The sequence below is a fragment of the Danio aesculapii genome, chromosome 19 (genome assembly GCF_903798145.1).
Source record: "Danio aesculapii chromosome 19, fDanAes4.1, whole genome shotgun sequence".
Classification (NCBI taxonomy): domain Eukaryota; kingdom Metazoa; phylum Chordata; class Actinopteri; order Cypriniformes; family Danionidae; genus Danio; species Danio aesculapii.
The window spans coordinates 28112971-28128761 of NC_079453.1; the positions used below are offsets into that span (position 1 = coordinate 28112971).

General features: G+C 38.0%; 2 protein-coding genes across 3 annotated transcripts in view; both read right to left on the reverse strand.

The window, feature by feature from the left end:
• Window positions 1–3458: 3458 nt before the first annotated feature.
• zbtb12.2 (zinc finger and BTB domain containing 12, tandem duplicate 2) lies at window positions 3459–11334 on the reverse strand. Of its 2 annotated transcripts, none has more exons than XM_056479219.1 (5): window positions 11009–11334; window positions 10161–10387; window positions 9298–9489; window positions 7246–7437; window positions 3459–6791 (listed from the first exon to the last, which is right to left on the reverse strand). In XM_056479219.1, the coding sequence occupies exons 2-5, from the start codon at window positions 10368–10370 to the stop codon at window positions 5772–5774; spliced, it is 1614 nt and encodes a 537-aa protein (XP_056335194.1). In that variant the 5' UTR covers window positions 10371–10387; window positions 11009–11334; the 3' UTR covers window positions 3459–5771. The 2 variants fall into 2 exon arrangements, with proteins under 2 accessions (XP_056335194.1, XP_056335193.1); XM_056479218.1 differs by having other exon boundaries at window positions 9298–9492.
• A 1890-nt stretch (window positions 11335–13224) lies between these two features.
• Window positions 13225–15791, reverse strand: part of sacm1la (SAC1 like phosphatidylinositide phosphatase a) — a 47364-nt gene continuing 44797 nt past the window's right edge. The window contains 1 exon segment of the mRNA XM_056479587.1: window positions 13225–15354. Coding sequence (XP_056335562.1) covers window positions 15218–15354 — 137 coding nt within the window. The 3' untranslated portion in view covers window positions 13225–15217.

Consider the following 15791-nt stretch of genomic DNA (forward strand, 5'->3'; position numbering starts at 1 on the left):
TGCATTGTTACAATTATGCATTGAGTAAAAATTCGCGTTAACAAGGAGTTGGACAGGTGTACCTAATAAAGGGGCCGGGGAGTGTACATATGTTATTTAATGAGCAAAATTAACTGTTCTTTTACTGCAAAAAATGCAAAAACTTTTGTTACTGTTAAACAAAGTTACCCAAAAATCAAGCATGGTTTTGCTACATTAAAAATAGTAAAATCCAGTGGTGTAAAGTAACAAATTACAAATACTCAAATTACTGTAATTTAGTAGTTTTTATCAGGTATTGTAATTTACTAAGTAGTTTAATAAATGTGTACTTTTACTTTCCCTTGAGTACATTTTAAGTGCTGTTTCGGTACTTTTACTCCACTACTTTATTTTTTCTTGTCTGTGGGGAAAAATCAGTCCTGTGATTCCTGTTTAATCCAATGGCACATAGAAGGTAAATCGCATCATACTGAACTACCTCAAGACAATAGCACTTTATAATTGCAGCAAACTGTTTGGAAGTGTTAAAAGTGTCCAAGAAGATGTCCAATATCTTTACAATCATTGACCCAGAGACTGTTCAAATGCATGTCACTGATGAGAAGGTTACAGATATATGATGACAAAAATGGCCTTAAACACCCAGCAGTGACAAGACGTCAACATGACGTCAGATTGATGTTGTACCACACCGTTGTGGGGACGTTGCATTTTATTTGGAAATTAAAATTGGGTTAACATCAGAACCCAACATCAGGCTAAAGTCAATGTTCAACAGTAAACCAAATAACAACGTCTAATGATGGTACAGCTTGACATTGTGTGGACGTTACCACTATAATGTCTATCATATGTTTGGACATACCTGCTGAATAAATGTCCGTATTTGACGTCAATATGACGTTGGTTTAAGATGTTGGCTCGACATTGGATTTTGGTCAGTTTTTAACACAACCTAAAGTCAACCAAATATCAACGTCATTTGACAACGTTATTGGACATCAAAATAACATTGTCCTTAGACTCTGGCTAGACATTGAATTTTAGTCACCTAATCACAATCTAAATCTAATCTAATATTAACATTTTATGACTTTGTGTGCCTGCTGGGCAATAACTAAATGCACTACTGAATGTTACGTTTACACACATCCACAAATTACATGTAAATGCATCAGCTTTTTACAGTGTAATACTCACTACTCTTGAGTACTTTTGAAAGGGCTAATTTTTACTCATACTTTGAGTAACATTCACAACAGACACTTTTACTCTACTAGCTCTACATTTTTAGGCAAGTAATGGTACTTTTAATTAAGTGTGACCTTTTCAGTACTCTTTCCACCACTGGTAAAATCATGGTATTTGTAGTAAAAGTTGTGTGGCTAGAAATTTGTAATTAATGTACAATAATGTTTACTACATTTTTACCTTTAATAAAAGCATGTTTAGTAAGGGCACTGACATATTAATGCAACCAAAGTAAAAAGTAGAATTCTGCTCAAAATCTCCAAGATCCCATCGTTGAACTCCAGTAAACTCAACCAAGATGCTTATCTTTGATATCCTTGTAAGATTTTAGGAGAGAAAAAACAGCTCAGTCCATTATTTTTTACTTCATTGACTAAATATGTGTAGCAAAAACACATCTTAAATAAAAATATGCCCTTGGCATTACAACACCATTTTTATAGTTATCATTAAATTTCCTTCAAGCATGATGAATATGATCCTTGTATTCACTGGTCTGCAACGCATTCAAGCACTATTACAAGGGTTGTTTAGTGGTTTTATAATTTATTAGTCAATTACACTCACCTTGCTAGTAGGTTTAATAGAACTGCCTTAATTCATTGTGGCATAGATTTAACAAGATGTTGGAAATTTATTGCCTTCTGCTAGGATACATTATAAAATCCCTAGTTCCTCCTGTATTTGAGTGCCCTTGAAACTAAATTCAGTGAACTGGGGCTGCGCCTGGAACTTCCTTATCTGTAACCTTTTTTTACTTGCTACTCTTTCAAATCCTTCTACCATCTGTATAATACAAATAAATGAATTAGATTAAACCTAAGGTTATTTAATACAAATATAAATATTTATAGTGTGCCAACCTCAAGGAAGTTATTATATAAATATAAAAATTGTAGTAATTATTCATTTGTTCAAAGCACCATATTTACTCACTAACATTCATTCATTCACTTTCATCTGCTTTTCCGGGGCCGGGTCACAGGGGCTGCAGTCTTAGGAGAGAACCCCAGACACCTCCTCCAGCTCCTCTGGGGGATCCTGAGGCGTTCCCAGGCCAGCCGAGAGGCATAGTTCCTCCAGCGCGTCCTGGGTCTTTCTTGAGTCCTCCTTCCAGTGGGACATTCCTAGAACACCTCCCTAGGTAGGCGTCCAGGAGGCATTCGAAACAGATGCCCCAGCCACCTCAACTGACTTCTCTCGATGTGGAGGAGCAGCGGCTCTACTCCGAGCTCCTCCTGGGTGACAGAGCTCTTTAAGGGTGGGCCCTGTGAAGGAAACTCATTTCTACTGCTTGTATTCGAGACCCAGAGCTCATGACCATAGGTTAGAGTAGGAACGTAGATTGACCGGTAAATCGAGAGCTTTGCCTTTAGGCTCAGCTCCTTCTTTACCACAACGGACCGGTACATCGACGGCATAACTGCTGCCGCTGCACCGATCTGCCTGTCAATCTCATGTTCCATCCTTCTCTCACTCGTGAACAAAGCCCCAAGATACTTGAATTCCTCCACTTGGGGTAAGGACTTTCCTCCAACCTGGAGATGGCAAATCACCTTTTTCTGGTGGAGCACCATGGCCTTGGACTTGGAGGTGCTGATTCTCATCCCAGCCACGTCAAACGTGGCAGCAAACTGTTGCAGTGTATGCTGAAGGTCTATGTTCAATGAGGCCAACAGAACAACATCATCTGCAAATAACAGAGATGAAATCTTGTGGTCCCCGAACCGGATCCCCTACAGGTCAAGGCTGCACTTTGAAATTCTGTCCATAAAAACTATAAAAAGAATTGGCAAAGGGTCCGATATGCACTGGAAACAAGTCTGACTTTTTGCCGGCAATGTGAACCAAACTCTTACTCTGTTCATACAGATACGAGACAGCCCTTAACGGAGCACCATCCACAGAATGCCACGAGGGACACGGTTGAATGCCTTCTCTAAGGCTGGTTGGGCATACTCCCATGAACCCTCGAGCACCTTGGTGAGGGTATAGAGCTTGTCCAGTGTAGTCACTAACATAGCGAAGCACAATAACTAACATAGGGTGTGCAAACAAAATGTTAAACTGAGCTAGTAAATTGTAAAAAAAAAAAAAAGGCTTTAAACAAGACAAATTATGCTATGAAGTGCTAAAAATGCAAGCATGTATGCTAGTCTTTTTTTCTACCTAATTACCTTTTTGGGACCAGCAATGTAAAATTAATTCACAGCAAGAAAATTACAGTCGAGACCAACATTTTAATAAGGCTTTCATTGAATTAGTGACATAGAGATTAAAGTTACGCTACAGCAAAATGCCAAACATGTTTTCTTTCGTTCCTCCACATCACACAATAACTCATAAACAGATTTGATACTTTTTATATTAAATGTTTAGCACTTCCAGAAGCCATACAAATGTTATACCTTCACTGAGCATTTATTCTATTCTGCTCACTTATACCAGGTGACTTTTAAACTGTAAAGAAGCAAAATTTGTACTCTTATGTGGAATAAAAGGATAGTTCACGCAAAAATAGAAATTCTATCAAATCTTACCATTTTTAAAGATGGAGATATTTTGAAGAAAGTTGAGGTTCAAACATCATTTGACCTTACTGATTACATTTTTTGGGCAAGAACAGATTTGATTTCTTCAGAAAAGAAGGTCTTACAGTTGAAATGACAAGATGAGAACATCATTTTCATTGTAATTTAATGGGGTATATGCACACAAACTTTTAATTTCAGCCAGCCAGCCTCAGCGCTTCCAGTAAATTGTCTTTCCATTATAAATTGGAACGTTTAAGTTCTGATTTCTTCACTGATCTTCACTGCCTGATAGACATACGATATGAAGTAGGTCTCGAACCGGACAAAAAGTACTCCATTAAATTCCATTTCCTCCCGCCATGGCTTTAAAGTATGTCAGTTTATTTTACCCCAGTATTGTCAATAGAGTTTCTGAGCTTGCGGTTACATGATCTTTCATCTCTTTTAATGCTTGAAAAACTAAAGGACTGCTTAAGTCTATTTAAATTAAAATGTATTGTAATTACATTACAACATCGACACTGTAAAAGGAACCTTATGAAATTGAAAATGGTCACATTAAGCTTTCACCGGAAGTTCATCATTGGCTGAAAGACAATAGCTGTGCATATACCCCATATCAAATTAGTATAAGATCATTCAGTATTTCCAGGCTTTAGAGTTCAAAAGCTTTGGCAGTGTTCAGCCTGCACATTGATAATTCTGAATCACTTTGAAACAAACAAATCATTACATGTTGATTACAAAGACATTTTTACCTAATGTGCACTGATGCATAATAAAGCCTGATTTATACTTCTGCGTCGAGTTACCAACGTACCCCAAGGCACAAACCTTGTGGCACATATGTAGCTGATAGATGTTCTACTATAGCTATAGCTTAAACAAACTCATTCAAAGAAGAAAGAGATGGGAAACGGTGGAACCTCTACAACTTTAATTACAAAATATACACAAAAAAAAAAAAGTTTCCATCTGCGAGACTAACTGTGCGTTCACACCGAGAGTCAAAGTTTGCTCTCGCCGCCCTGACGACAATGCTGTCTGCCTTCACAGCTCTGTTGGTGCGAGCGTCAAAATTCGCTACATTGATCTCATATTTAAAGGGGCGTTGCAGCATATCAGCAAATCACTTACATTCCGGCATAAAACATGCTTTCTAGTGTGAAAATGTTGCACGCTTTTTATCAAATTTATTTAACTATGGAAGATCAAGTTGTTACGTGTGGTGTGGCTTTGCTCCACTTATCCAATATGTGTCCATATGTCTGAAATATTATGAAGCAGCAATACTGTTTTGTACTGTCATTATAGTTAGTGTGAGATTCCCGCTTTTTTAAGAAAAAAAAAACATAACAATGATGCACATCAACTCGCCAGTACTCGCCTTTTTTATGCATGTCCCTGTAATCAGAAAACATCATAAATAATTGCAATTAGGCAACCACAATAATCAAACCCCTGGGAACAACTGTGGTTGGAACCAAAGTTCACAGGACAGTGTTCTCTGGAATTATCTCAAGTGGTGGACTTCCAATTGCTTGCCACCGAACCACATCATAGCTCATTACCATAAAGTTGACTTGATTTCAACTCTTCTCGACGCCCACACCGGCTAAGATGCACCTCGCCGCTGAATCCCATTGAAAATGAATCATTTCCGGTGACTTTTATGCTCTCGCTGCTTTTGGTGTGAACGCAGTTAACACTTGTTCAACAACCTCTGCTATCAGCCTTGCTTCGCTTCCATGGCTCTCAGCCCTACCCACAACCAAGTGAGCCAATCACAAATATTGTACACTGCATTGTCATAACATGTAGATACATTTTTTGAGAGGTGTGTGCCAGGGTCTGTGTTAGGGTACACGACTGTGCAAAGGTTACGCCAGACGTACCACATAGACTCAACACAGAAGTTTAAACTGGCCTTAAGTCTACACATGTGTATTAAGAAAGTAAATAAAGGTAAATTCCGATTTTATTGTAGCAACCCACTCTGACGATCTAAACTCCTCCCCCAACTCCACTCTCATTGTTTCGCTGCATTTCCAGGTAGTTTTGGGCTGTGGTCCTTCCGTGTTGCTCCTTCAGGTGGCGCCGTAGAGCAGGCTTGTGGGCAAAGCTAACATGGCAGTATGCACAAACGTGCGGGCGCTCCCCGCTGTGCAGGTTCATGTGGTCGCACAGTGTTGACTTCTGGGTGAAGGTCTTGTGGCACAGGGGGCAGCAGTGGAGCTTGGACACCCCGCGGTGGACGATCATGTGGCGGTTGAGGTTACTGGAGTGACTGAAATGCTTCCCACAACATGGACACACGTACAGCCGATGCGTCGACAGGGAATGCATCGCTAAGTCCTGTGTAGTGGAAAACGCTAGTCCACACTGCTCACACACTACTGGTCCTGTTACACAGGACGTGGATCCCACCACTGCCACAGACTCATCTGCTGCTCCCCGCTCATTCGAAGGTGCTCCTACTCCCATTCCCTCAGCCCCAGCAGAAGCTTCCACACCAAAGTGTGCCGGACCTCCATCAGGGCCAATCTCTCCCCCTTGTTCTTCTCCAGGTCTATACTCAACACGGACAGAACCATCTGCAAGGTGCTGATTGGACAAGTAATCAGCCCCAAAGTCAGCACCGAAGCTACCCATGATCTCATCCGGGGTTGGAAAGCGCCAAGCCTCCTGATAGTTACCCAAGAGCTTGCGGTCCTTGAATGTGTAACGCTTCCTGTGTTTGAAGCCTCTTCCTCTACCTCCCCTGTGCTCTCCGTGCCGCCGTCTCCATATACGGCCTGCCCCTCGGAAGCCACCACCTTTGGCTCGCCCTTCCAGAATGGAATCCTCTACCCCCATGTCTAGCTGACAGTGGTCATCTAACACGACAACAGCTTGTCTGTCTTCCTCCTCACCACCAGGAATCTTCTCTTGGTCTTGATGGTCATCGTCGATGTGCACCTGAAAGATGTCGCTGTCCTGCAGGTCCTCCCCCTCTAAGTGGCCAGATGCATTTGATTCTCTAACCTGGTTTGGTGAAAACAAATTAGGTGAACCTGTTAGAAGCAAACAACCAAAATAAGACCTGATCTACCCTACTTTATTTGAATTTGTTCGATCTGACAGGCATGTAATAGAGAATGTTTTATATTCAGCGCATCGTTGGATTTGCTCTTCAGTATTTGGACTCTCAGTAGTGATTTTTAAACCACACTGAACTGAGCTAAACTGAACTGAACTTAAACACTACAAACTGAACTACACTGTTCCTATTTACTGTTACCTTTTATGTGAAGCTGCTTTGACACAATCTACATTGTATAAGCGCTATACAAATAAAGGTGAATTGAATTGAATTGAATATTAATTAGCAAGGCTCCACTATGTGCTTCTCTGAGATCAAGACTCATAACAAACCTACATATGCTTTATATAGTATATCATATTTATTAGCATATTTATAGCATTTAAAGATATTTACATGATGTAAGACCAAATCACTGTCATCTTTGTGATGGAAGTTGGAAAGTTCAGCATCGCAACCCTGGAGCTCCTTTCCTGAACTGTGAGGATGCAGTGAAGCAGTATCAGAAGGGGATGAAATAGATCCCAATGAATGGGAACTTCCACTGACAATCACCGGCATAGACTGAGGGTCTTCTGACTTTACAGTCTGAAGATATAATGGGAAAAACAGACAGGGAAAGACAAAGAAAAAGGAAAAATTGAGAGAGTAATAATAATTTTTATAGGAAAACTTCAACCAAGTATGCAATGAGAACAAAATATCTTTTGTAGAATATATGAGGTTTTCAAATGGATTTACATAATTACCATGGACTTTTAAGCTACAACAAATATAATAAGTAGTAATATACAGCACACATCTAAAATAATGAAGGAGTGGATTCACGACAACTCTGGAACTGTTCTTGAATGGCCTAGCCAGAGCCCCGAACTAAACCCAATTGAGCATCTCTTGAGAGACCTAAACGTTTACCATCCAACCTGACAGAAATGGAAAAACTCTGCAAGGAGGAATGGCAGAGAATCCCCAAATCCAGGTGTGAAATACACAACATGTGAAATACTTGTTGCATCTTTTCCAAAAAGACTCTTGGCTGTATTCGATCAAAAGGATGCTTCTACTAAATACAGTTTTTCTTTTTAATAAATCTGCAAAAATGTCAAGAATTCTGTGCTTTCTGACAACATCGAGTGCTGTGTGTACATTAATGAGGAAGAATGTGAACTTTTAGGAAATGGCTGAAATATAACAGAGTAAAAATAAATAAATAAAGGGGGTCTGAAAACTTTTGGTACCCACTGCATGCTTTTTACATTGCGCTTATCCACAGCTTATCATCATTCTAAATGCCGCTTTTAACCCAAATACCTTTAAAACTTTTCAGACCCATGTAATTTATAAATGGTGTTAGCACCACATTTTACCCATGCACAATTTACCCATGCTTATAGCACCGTATTTAAGAATGAGGACCCTCAATAACAAGCAGTGTGAAGTGTAAATACAGATAAGTCAGGATTTAATTTATCTAGGGTTTAGGATGAACCTTGGTTGACAATGTAAATAGTAAAATGCCCTTTAGGTTACTGAAATAATAAAATAATTATTACGGAGGATAGTGAACAGAAATATAGCTTGAAGATTGAAGACCAGACATAAATGAGACCTAAGTCACATCCCTCCTGATTTCAGACCTCTGCTTCCCAGAATTAAATTCATAGGTTTTACAAAGGCTGTTAAGGCACTGGAACTGCAAATTTCAACATCAGGTGCTGTTTATACTAATGCATTTCTGTGTTAAAATGCATAGGTTTTGCTATGGTAATGCCTGGCATCCGCACTACTCTGGAATCTTCTACTTGCAAAAAACCTAAGGGCTTTGAAAACATTAAAGACCCCATTTTCGTTTGGTTATGCTGGTGTGTTTTTTTTTCAGTATAGATGGACTAAAAAGCAGTCTTTTGAAAATGGATGAATGAATATCCACAATCGCTCTCTGGACTATTTCAAATCATTCTCTGATTTATCAAATCCCTGATGCTGGAAAAATATATGAATACCTAGTGAGCGCAAATGGTCACGTGTTAGTGTGTAAAGAGTGGACAGACATAATTTTTCTGAAACACTATAAAAACTCCAGGCTGTACACAGAGAGTTTTCAATCTAGTGAAATGAATCTAAAACGCAATAGTGTTAAAGTAACCTTAATGCACTCTTACAAGTGCGTTTCCAATGAAAGAGCATTGTCTTTTTTTACCTTGACAACAAGAGATAAAGTCGCTTTTCAAAACAGACCCTTTCAACTGAAATGAGCTATCATCCTCTACCCAAACTACTAAGACATTGCACACTTTAAGAATCTGCACAGATGCACAGATGTAAATGTACATCAAAGATCTTCGCCAAGTCACAGTTTTTTAATTTTAGGTAAAACTGCCATGTCATTTTAATTAAGAAGAAACAAGGTTTATAATAGTGACCACTGTTTGAGGTTGAGATACTTACAATGGGACTGCGACTCCGGGGCTGCATGTACTGGCTCAGGGCTCCTCTACATTTCTCCACCACATGCTCCATCTGCAGGTAGCTGGCAGCGGTCAAGTAGTTCACAATCTCTTTGGCGCTGAACTGCAGTATCCCTGTATAACAGGACTGGAGGAGTTCAAATACCACTGTTGAGCTGTGCAACATTGAAACCTGCTGGAAAGAGAAAGAAAGAGCCACTTTTTGTTCAGAATCAAACCAACAATTTCAATGGTTACTTGAACAGAGGCAGCTTTACTTACAATAGAGAATAAAAAAATAAGGAATACAGGAAATATTTCATGTTTACCAAGGGTACCAATAGTTTTGACCAAGACTGTATGCATTGATGAATAAACATTTAAAAAACAAATATGAAAATAGAGTGAAATTTCATTTCAGCAATAATTAGTAATAATAATTAGTTAATTCAAATAGGTTTTCTGACCTTATACTAGTAATCTGAGTCAGGGTTGCTATAATTCAGAGACATAATGTTCTGATAGCATATCAGAGCCAAAAAAAAAATCGAAGCAACAAGTCAGCTCTCACAGCTAGATGAAGTATTGAAATGGGTTAATAATAAAAGTCTATGTGGATATTTACTTTTCAGAAATGAGGAGCGCCCATGAATGGAAAGAATGAATTACAGATTTGCCTGCAATGCACAACTACGGTATGTCCCTATCTGCGTTATGTCTGTTGCACAGTGAATTCAATACAGACACCTTAGGTTTAATTTGTTTTTAAGTGGTGTCCCATTTTCAGGATGCTAGTTATTGTTGAATCATTTTTTCCCATGAAACTCTAACTTGGTAAATCTAGTTGCATAAGAAGTCCCTCACCTGTAGCTCTGAGGAGGGGTTCAGGAGAAACTGGTCCCTGAGAAATGCAGAGCAAGCCGCCAACACAACCTTATGACCCCTAAACATGCGTCTGCCCCCCGCCATAATGGTGACATCACAGAAGTGCTGCTGTGACCGCAGGGAGTTCATGTTATTTAGGGTGGTGTCTCCATGTCCAGGCAAACGGAAACTTACCACTTCCACATCCATGATCTTAGCACAGGAAGCTAAAGGAAAAAGAGCATGTATTGGTAATACATTATTAAATATGAATACAAACAAAAAACATTTAAAAATTATTATTACTTGTTAATAAATAAATAAATGAAATTGTTAGTTTTGTTTGGCTGTTGACTGTATTTTGCTGTTAACTGCATGATATATCCAATTATTTCCAAAAACCCTTAATGTAAAACTCTCTCAACAAAACTGAAAATGTGTACACTTTAGTGTAATTTATAAAAAATATATAATTTTTAACGTATAGTAAATTATATATTAGCTAATCTTACTGTAATAAAACAATAGATCAATGTGAAAGCTACATTTTACTTTCATTCATTTACCCCTAAAGTATCTCTTTATTTGTGCTACTGGTGGATGTTACTAAATAGTCGGTAAATATGCAAGTAATATGTAAAAAACTACACAACAGAAACAGTTTTGCAATATTAGAATTATCCAATGACACTAATAACAAAGCAGAAGCACAAATGGTAATTGTTGTTGCACGTTTATAACATTGTAGGTGAAGTAGCTCAACACTAGCATCTTTTGTTTCAGTCAGACCAACAACACGCTGTTCTCGCTACTCTAAAACACGACTCTGATGAGCAATAATAACTTACTTGATAGATTTAGAGAGAAGATTTCAAAATGATACAGGACACAGACACGTTTATGATGTCTGGAGATCAATCCAGCTCCGTCCACATCACTGCTGGAGCGAAAACGTGAAACTGAAACTCTCGAACTGATCTCGTTTAACGTTACAGAAGTCTGTTTTCTTTGTGTGTCTGCTTTCGGTCATACCTACTACATATTTCGAATGTGTTTCCAGTGTTTTTGAAACAAGTACAGTAAAAACGCAGAATAAAATGAAGTCGGAAAACTTCACAGGAGATTTCCAAACCAAAAGAGGATTTTCAAAATAAAAGCCCCGTGTGGACAACATCAACTGTCTTGTCGACGTAACGCTTAATGGCGGCTGTTTCAAGATCGTTTGTTTACTTCATAACGCGCATGCGTGTGAGGCAGAGCAGTCTATAAAACATTCTTTGTTTTTGGTATAACATTACATTTAGTTGAATGCTTTTGTACGTATAAATTAAAAAGAAAACAGTTTAGCCTTTGAATTAGACATTTTAGGAGCGTAAGTAAGCTTTTAAATGATATTACTTGGCGGACATTTGTAACCACACGGAGGCGCTGTGAATTCATGATAGAAAATGATAGGAAAACTACAAAGTCTGAGATTCATTTGGTGTAAATAGAAAGTATTTGATTTGCAAAAGAATATATTAGAGAAGTGCAAATTATTAAAGTACAATACAGAAATGTCACCAACCAAATAATCCTATTTGTAATATCAACTAATTCTATTTGTCATAATTCTGTTAAAAGGCATCACATTTTAACACTTTGTTTTTGTAGATCAAGGTATCTCACTATATGATAAAATTAGATTATAGTTAGTATTAACTCCTAAACTAATGTTAATTATAATTGACATGAGTCTAGCAATTAATACTAACTATAATTCATATATAAATGAAAAAAGTAGGTGGTTGAAGGCAACTGCATCGATCCTCTGGATAATACTACCTTTGGAAGATGCGTTCAATTCAAGTCTCCTGAGATAGCTTCAGCTGAAATTTTTTGATATATTCCACAGTCCTTTCAGTTAATTTACTGACAGATCAAAAAATACTGATGTTTGAAAGCTGCTCCTGGTTGTCATTTGTGTGAAAGCACACATACATCACAGAAATGTCTATTTGGTTTGTGTTTACATCTAGATGTTTATAAGACAGCATTTGTCCTTCTACAAAATGTGTATTAGATAATTTTTTGGACATTATATAGAAATTAAATTTACATTAGTCATGCATAGTTTATTTTGGCATGTGATTCTGTCCAAAGCGACTTACAAATGACGAACAGACATTTAAAAGATCTTTAAGGTGTTTAAATTTTAGAATGTTCTTTGGTAGATCACTTAAAGATGTTTGTAAGAAATTAAAACCTGTAGATTCCAGACCAAACCATCTTCAATACATCTTGCAGATGTAAATGTGCAACGGCTGCAGAAGATCATCTCTGAAGACACATGAAAACCTTGAAGCAAATGAGCTACAGCAGCAGAAGAACACACCAATGACACTTCTGTCAGCTAACAAGTAACTGAAGCTACAATTTCTGCTTGACTTCTGCTGTGACATTCGTATGGCAGGGTCAGAATTTGGCATAAATAATGAAAAAGTATAAATGTATCCTAACTTTCAGGCTGGTTGTGGTGTGGTTTATGTGATTTTTCTTGACATTCTTTGGACCCATTAACAGTATTCCTTGTATTACAAAGGTAAAACCAAGGACTGCAGATGATCATTCCTAAACACACACGAAAACCTTGAAGCAGATGAGCTACAGCAGCAGAAGAACACACCATTGACACTTCTGTCAGCTAACAAGTAACTGAAGCTACAATTTCTGCTTGACTTCTGCTGTGACATTCGTATGGCAGGGTCAGAATTTGGCATAAATAACGAGAAAGTATAAATGTATCCTAACTTTAAGGCTGGTTGTGGTGTGGTTTTTCTTGACATTCTTTGGACCCATTAGCACAATTGCTTGTATTATTAAGTAATTACAATAAACATGATTTCACTAAACTCAAATGGCTCCACGGTCACCCCATTTCAATCCAACAGATACAAGGCAAGGCAAGTTGTGCAAGACAGAGGTGCAAGACACAAATGTGCAAGACAGAGAAGATTTTTGGACATGGTACAACTAGATATTTGCATCAGAGATATGTTTGTTTGCATTAATAAGAAATAACAAGTTGAACTTTGTAGGTATCATTTATTAAACATGATTTCATCAAGAAACCATCAGTTACAGTGGTTGAAAATTATTTTAAAAGGTATCAAATGACACCTCAATGACTCAAAACCATACAATACCAAGGTTAGGAGCGATAGTCTTAAACTATGTGGTTTCCCATCAAAAACAGCAGATGCTAGAGACTGATAAGGAGTGAAAGACTAAATACAACTGATGTAATGTGTTGCAAACTCTTTCCATACTGAATAGTTTTAAATGTCCACAGTCATCAGAAATCCCACTGTACGGTTGAGGCATAAATTCTCTTGATCAGAGATGAGAGAGAAGATCAAACAGGATTTAAAACACTGCCAGGATCAAGTCCAAAAACACAATTAATATTGATAATATGCCATTTAACTCACTTCAAACAGAGTAAACCCTGAAAAAGAATGCAGTTCATTATCTAGAGTAATGAAAAACCATATTCATCAGTCAGTGATGGAAGAATCTGATCAAAAATGTCACTTTGATTGATCAATCAGAAAGTGCTATCTTGCTGCAAACTACACTGTACAGTACATTGTTACAATGAAACATTTATATTTTATCTCTCTCCCTCTCTCTCTATATATATATATATCTATATTCTTAATCTCTTTCAATGTACAATTTGAACATCATATTTATACAAGGAAATATCAAACATACATGATGTAGTGTTGCTTCCACCTAGTACTGCGTATTGTCTTCATCTTTGCACCTAAAGAAAATTAAATAAATATGCCCCAACTGAACTCAGTGAAAATATCATTGGAAATATCCTGTTTAAATGTTCCCTATGACTCTGTTACTGTATATTATAATTTCCAGGTGACAGCAAAACACATTTAAAGGCATCAAAATCTACATTCTTTGTCTAGGTGAAACCAAACAGATCTAGTTTTAAAGGTATTTATGAGTTTAAAGAACTTCATTCGGTTTTGTCAAAAACTACATGCTAAAATGAGTTTCACTTAGACTAACTGACAGGAATGGTGGGTTATACATCATCATGCATGTAAACATGACAACTTAAAAAAAAAAAACACTCTTGTCTAAAAAAAAATTAAGTGTGAGTCTATTCTGACAAGTATTTTCCATATGATGAATTGGTAATGTTAAAGACAAGTGGCGTCAACGAGCCAGTAAAGAGTGACTTTATGCGTGTCATATCTGTTAGCGTTCATTGGTCCGCAAAGAGACATAAAGAAACTACACAGGAAAGTGCTGTTCATATTTTCTGTAAACTCATAAAGGAACAGTGCTTAATTCCTCTCTTTCTCCCCCAGCGCGGCCCGCAGCTGTCTAATTTTATTATTTATGAGAGACACAAAACCATAAATATGCCGACAGGACAAAAGGAAACCACATTAAAATCCAAACTGCCACTGCAAAGAACAACTCGCAAATATAACTGAGGCATAAGGCTGATTTCGGGACAGATTTGAAAGGACAGAAATGGTAATAACGAAGGGATGAGTCACTGGTGCATTGTGTAACATTCCCTTGCCTAGCAATCTAATTACAATAGACCTTCATTGATCTGTCAACCCATAGTCTGGGCGAATGGCCACACGTCTGGTGTCCAATATCATAAAGCTGAAACTCTAGAGCCAAAACAATAACTCTAATTTCACTACAGGTCAATTGAGATAGATCGCCAAAACGTAGCAGCGCATTTGCCTTTGAAAGGTGATACAATGGCCATAATGCAAATCTTGTGCAATCCTTCTGTAATTCTGAACTGATGCAATTAATTGGTGGGGAAAATTTGGACACCATGTGCCGTGATTCAAAAGAAAATTTGTAGTGCAGATAGTAAATTATAAGGTAATACAAGCTGTTGTGAAGGCTCCGTCTATAGGAGAAGGAAACAGGGATGATTGCTCTTCTTAAGAAATATGAAGAGCAGGTCATTATAAACTCTTGGGGGAAAATAAAGAGGAAACAGTGGTAAGAAATCTCCAAATTCAATCCATCTTCTCTTTTTGGACCAGTTTGGGTGCATCAACAAACTCGCGTCCATTCACCACGATGACAGCAGCGGTGAGAGCACTGGCCATGCCCCAGAACAACACGTACGCCAGGGTCTCCGTCCAAGTGTCACCTGATAAAAAGTACAGAACAATTATTTAAAGAATAATCAAGTCTTACAATTGTAACACACACCTGTTTTAGGGTCAATGACCTATAAGGGTGTCCTATTTATTTATTTTTTTAGAGATGTAGCTTCAAATACGAGCTATGCTGTCAAAAGTCACTTTTCCACTATCAATCCGAATGATTCTCTATGCTTAACCATTCCATTTGTGCTTATCCATGCCAGTGAGCATGGATATGGTTTCTTGGTCCAGTGTGGTGCGGATAACAAAGCTCTCTGGAATGCAATACAAATGCGCCAGTCATTGCCTTAGTAATGCAAGTTTAACATAAACAACCATATGGACGATGATCAGATATTTCTGTTTTGCAGATGTAACCCTGCCAGTCCTACACCACCCAACCCCCTCCGAGCTGGGATTAAACCGGTGACCTTGTGCATGG

Excerpts from the sequence above, each read along its gene's own strand:
- zbtb12.2 (XM_056479218.1), bottom strand. The coding sequence starts at position 10,370 with ATGGATGTGGAAGTGGTAAGTTTCCGTTTGCCTGGACATGGAGACACC. Across the intron at positions 9,493-10,160 it reads ACCCCTCCTCAGAGCTACAG|CAGGTTTCAATGTTGCACAG; the intron begins GTGAGGGACTTC and ends TTCTCTTTCCAG. Across the intron at positions 6,792-7,245 it reads GTGATTTGGTCTTACATCAT|GTTAGAGAATCAAATGCATC; the intron begins GTAAATATCTTT and ends TCACCAAACCAG.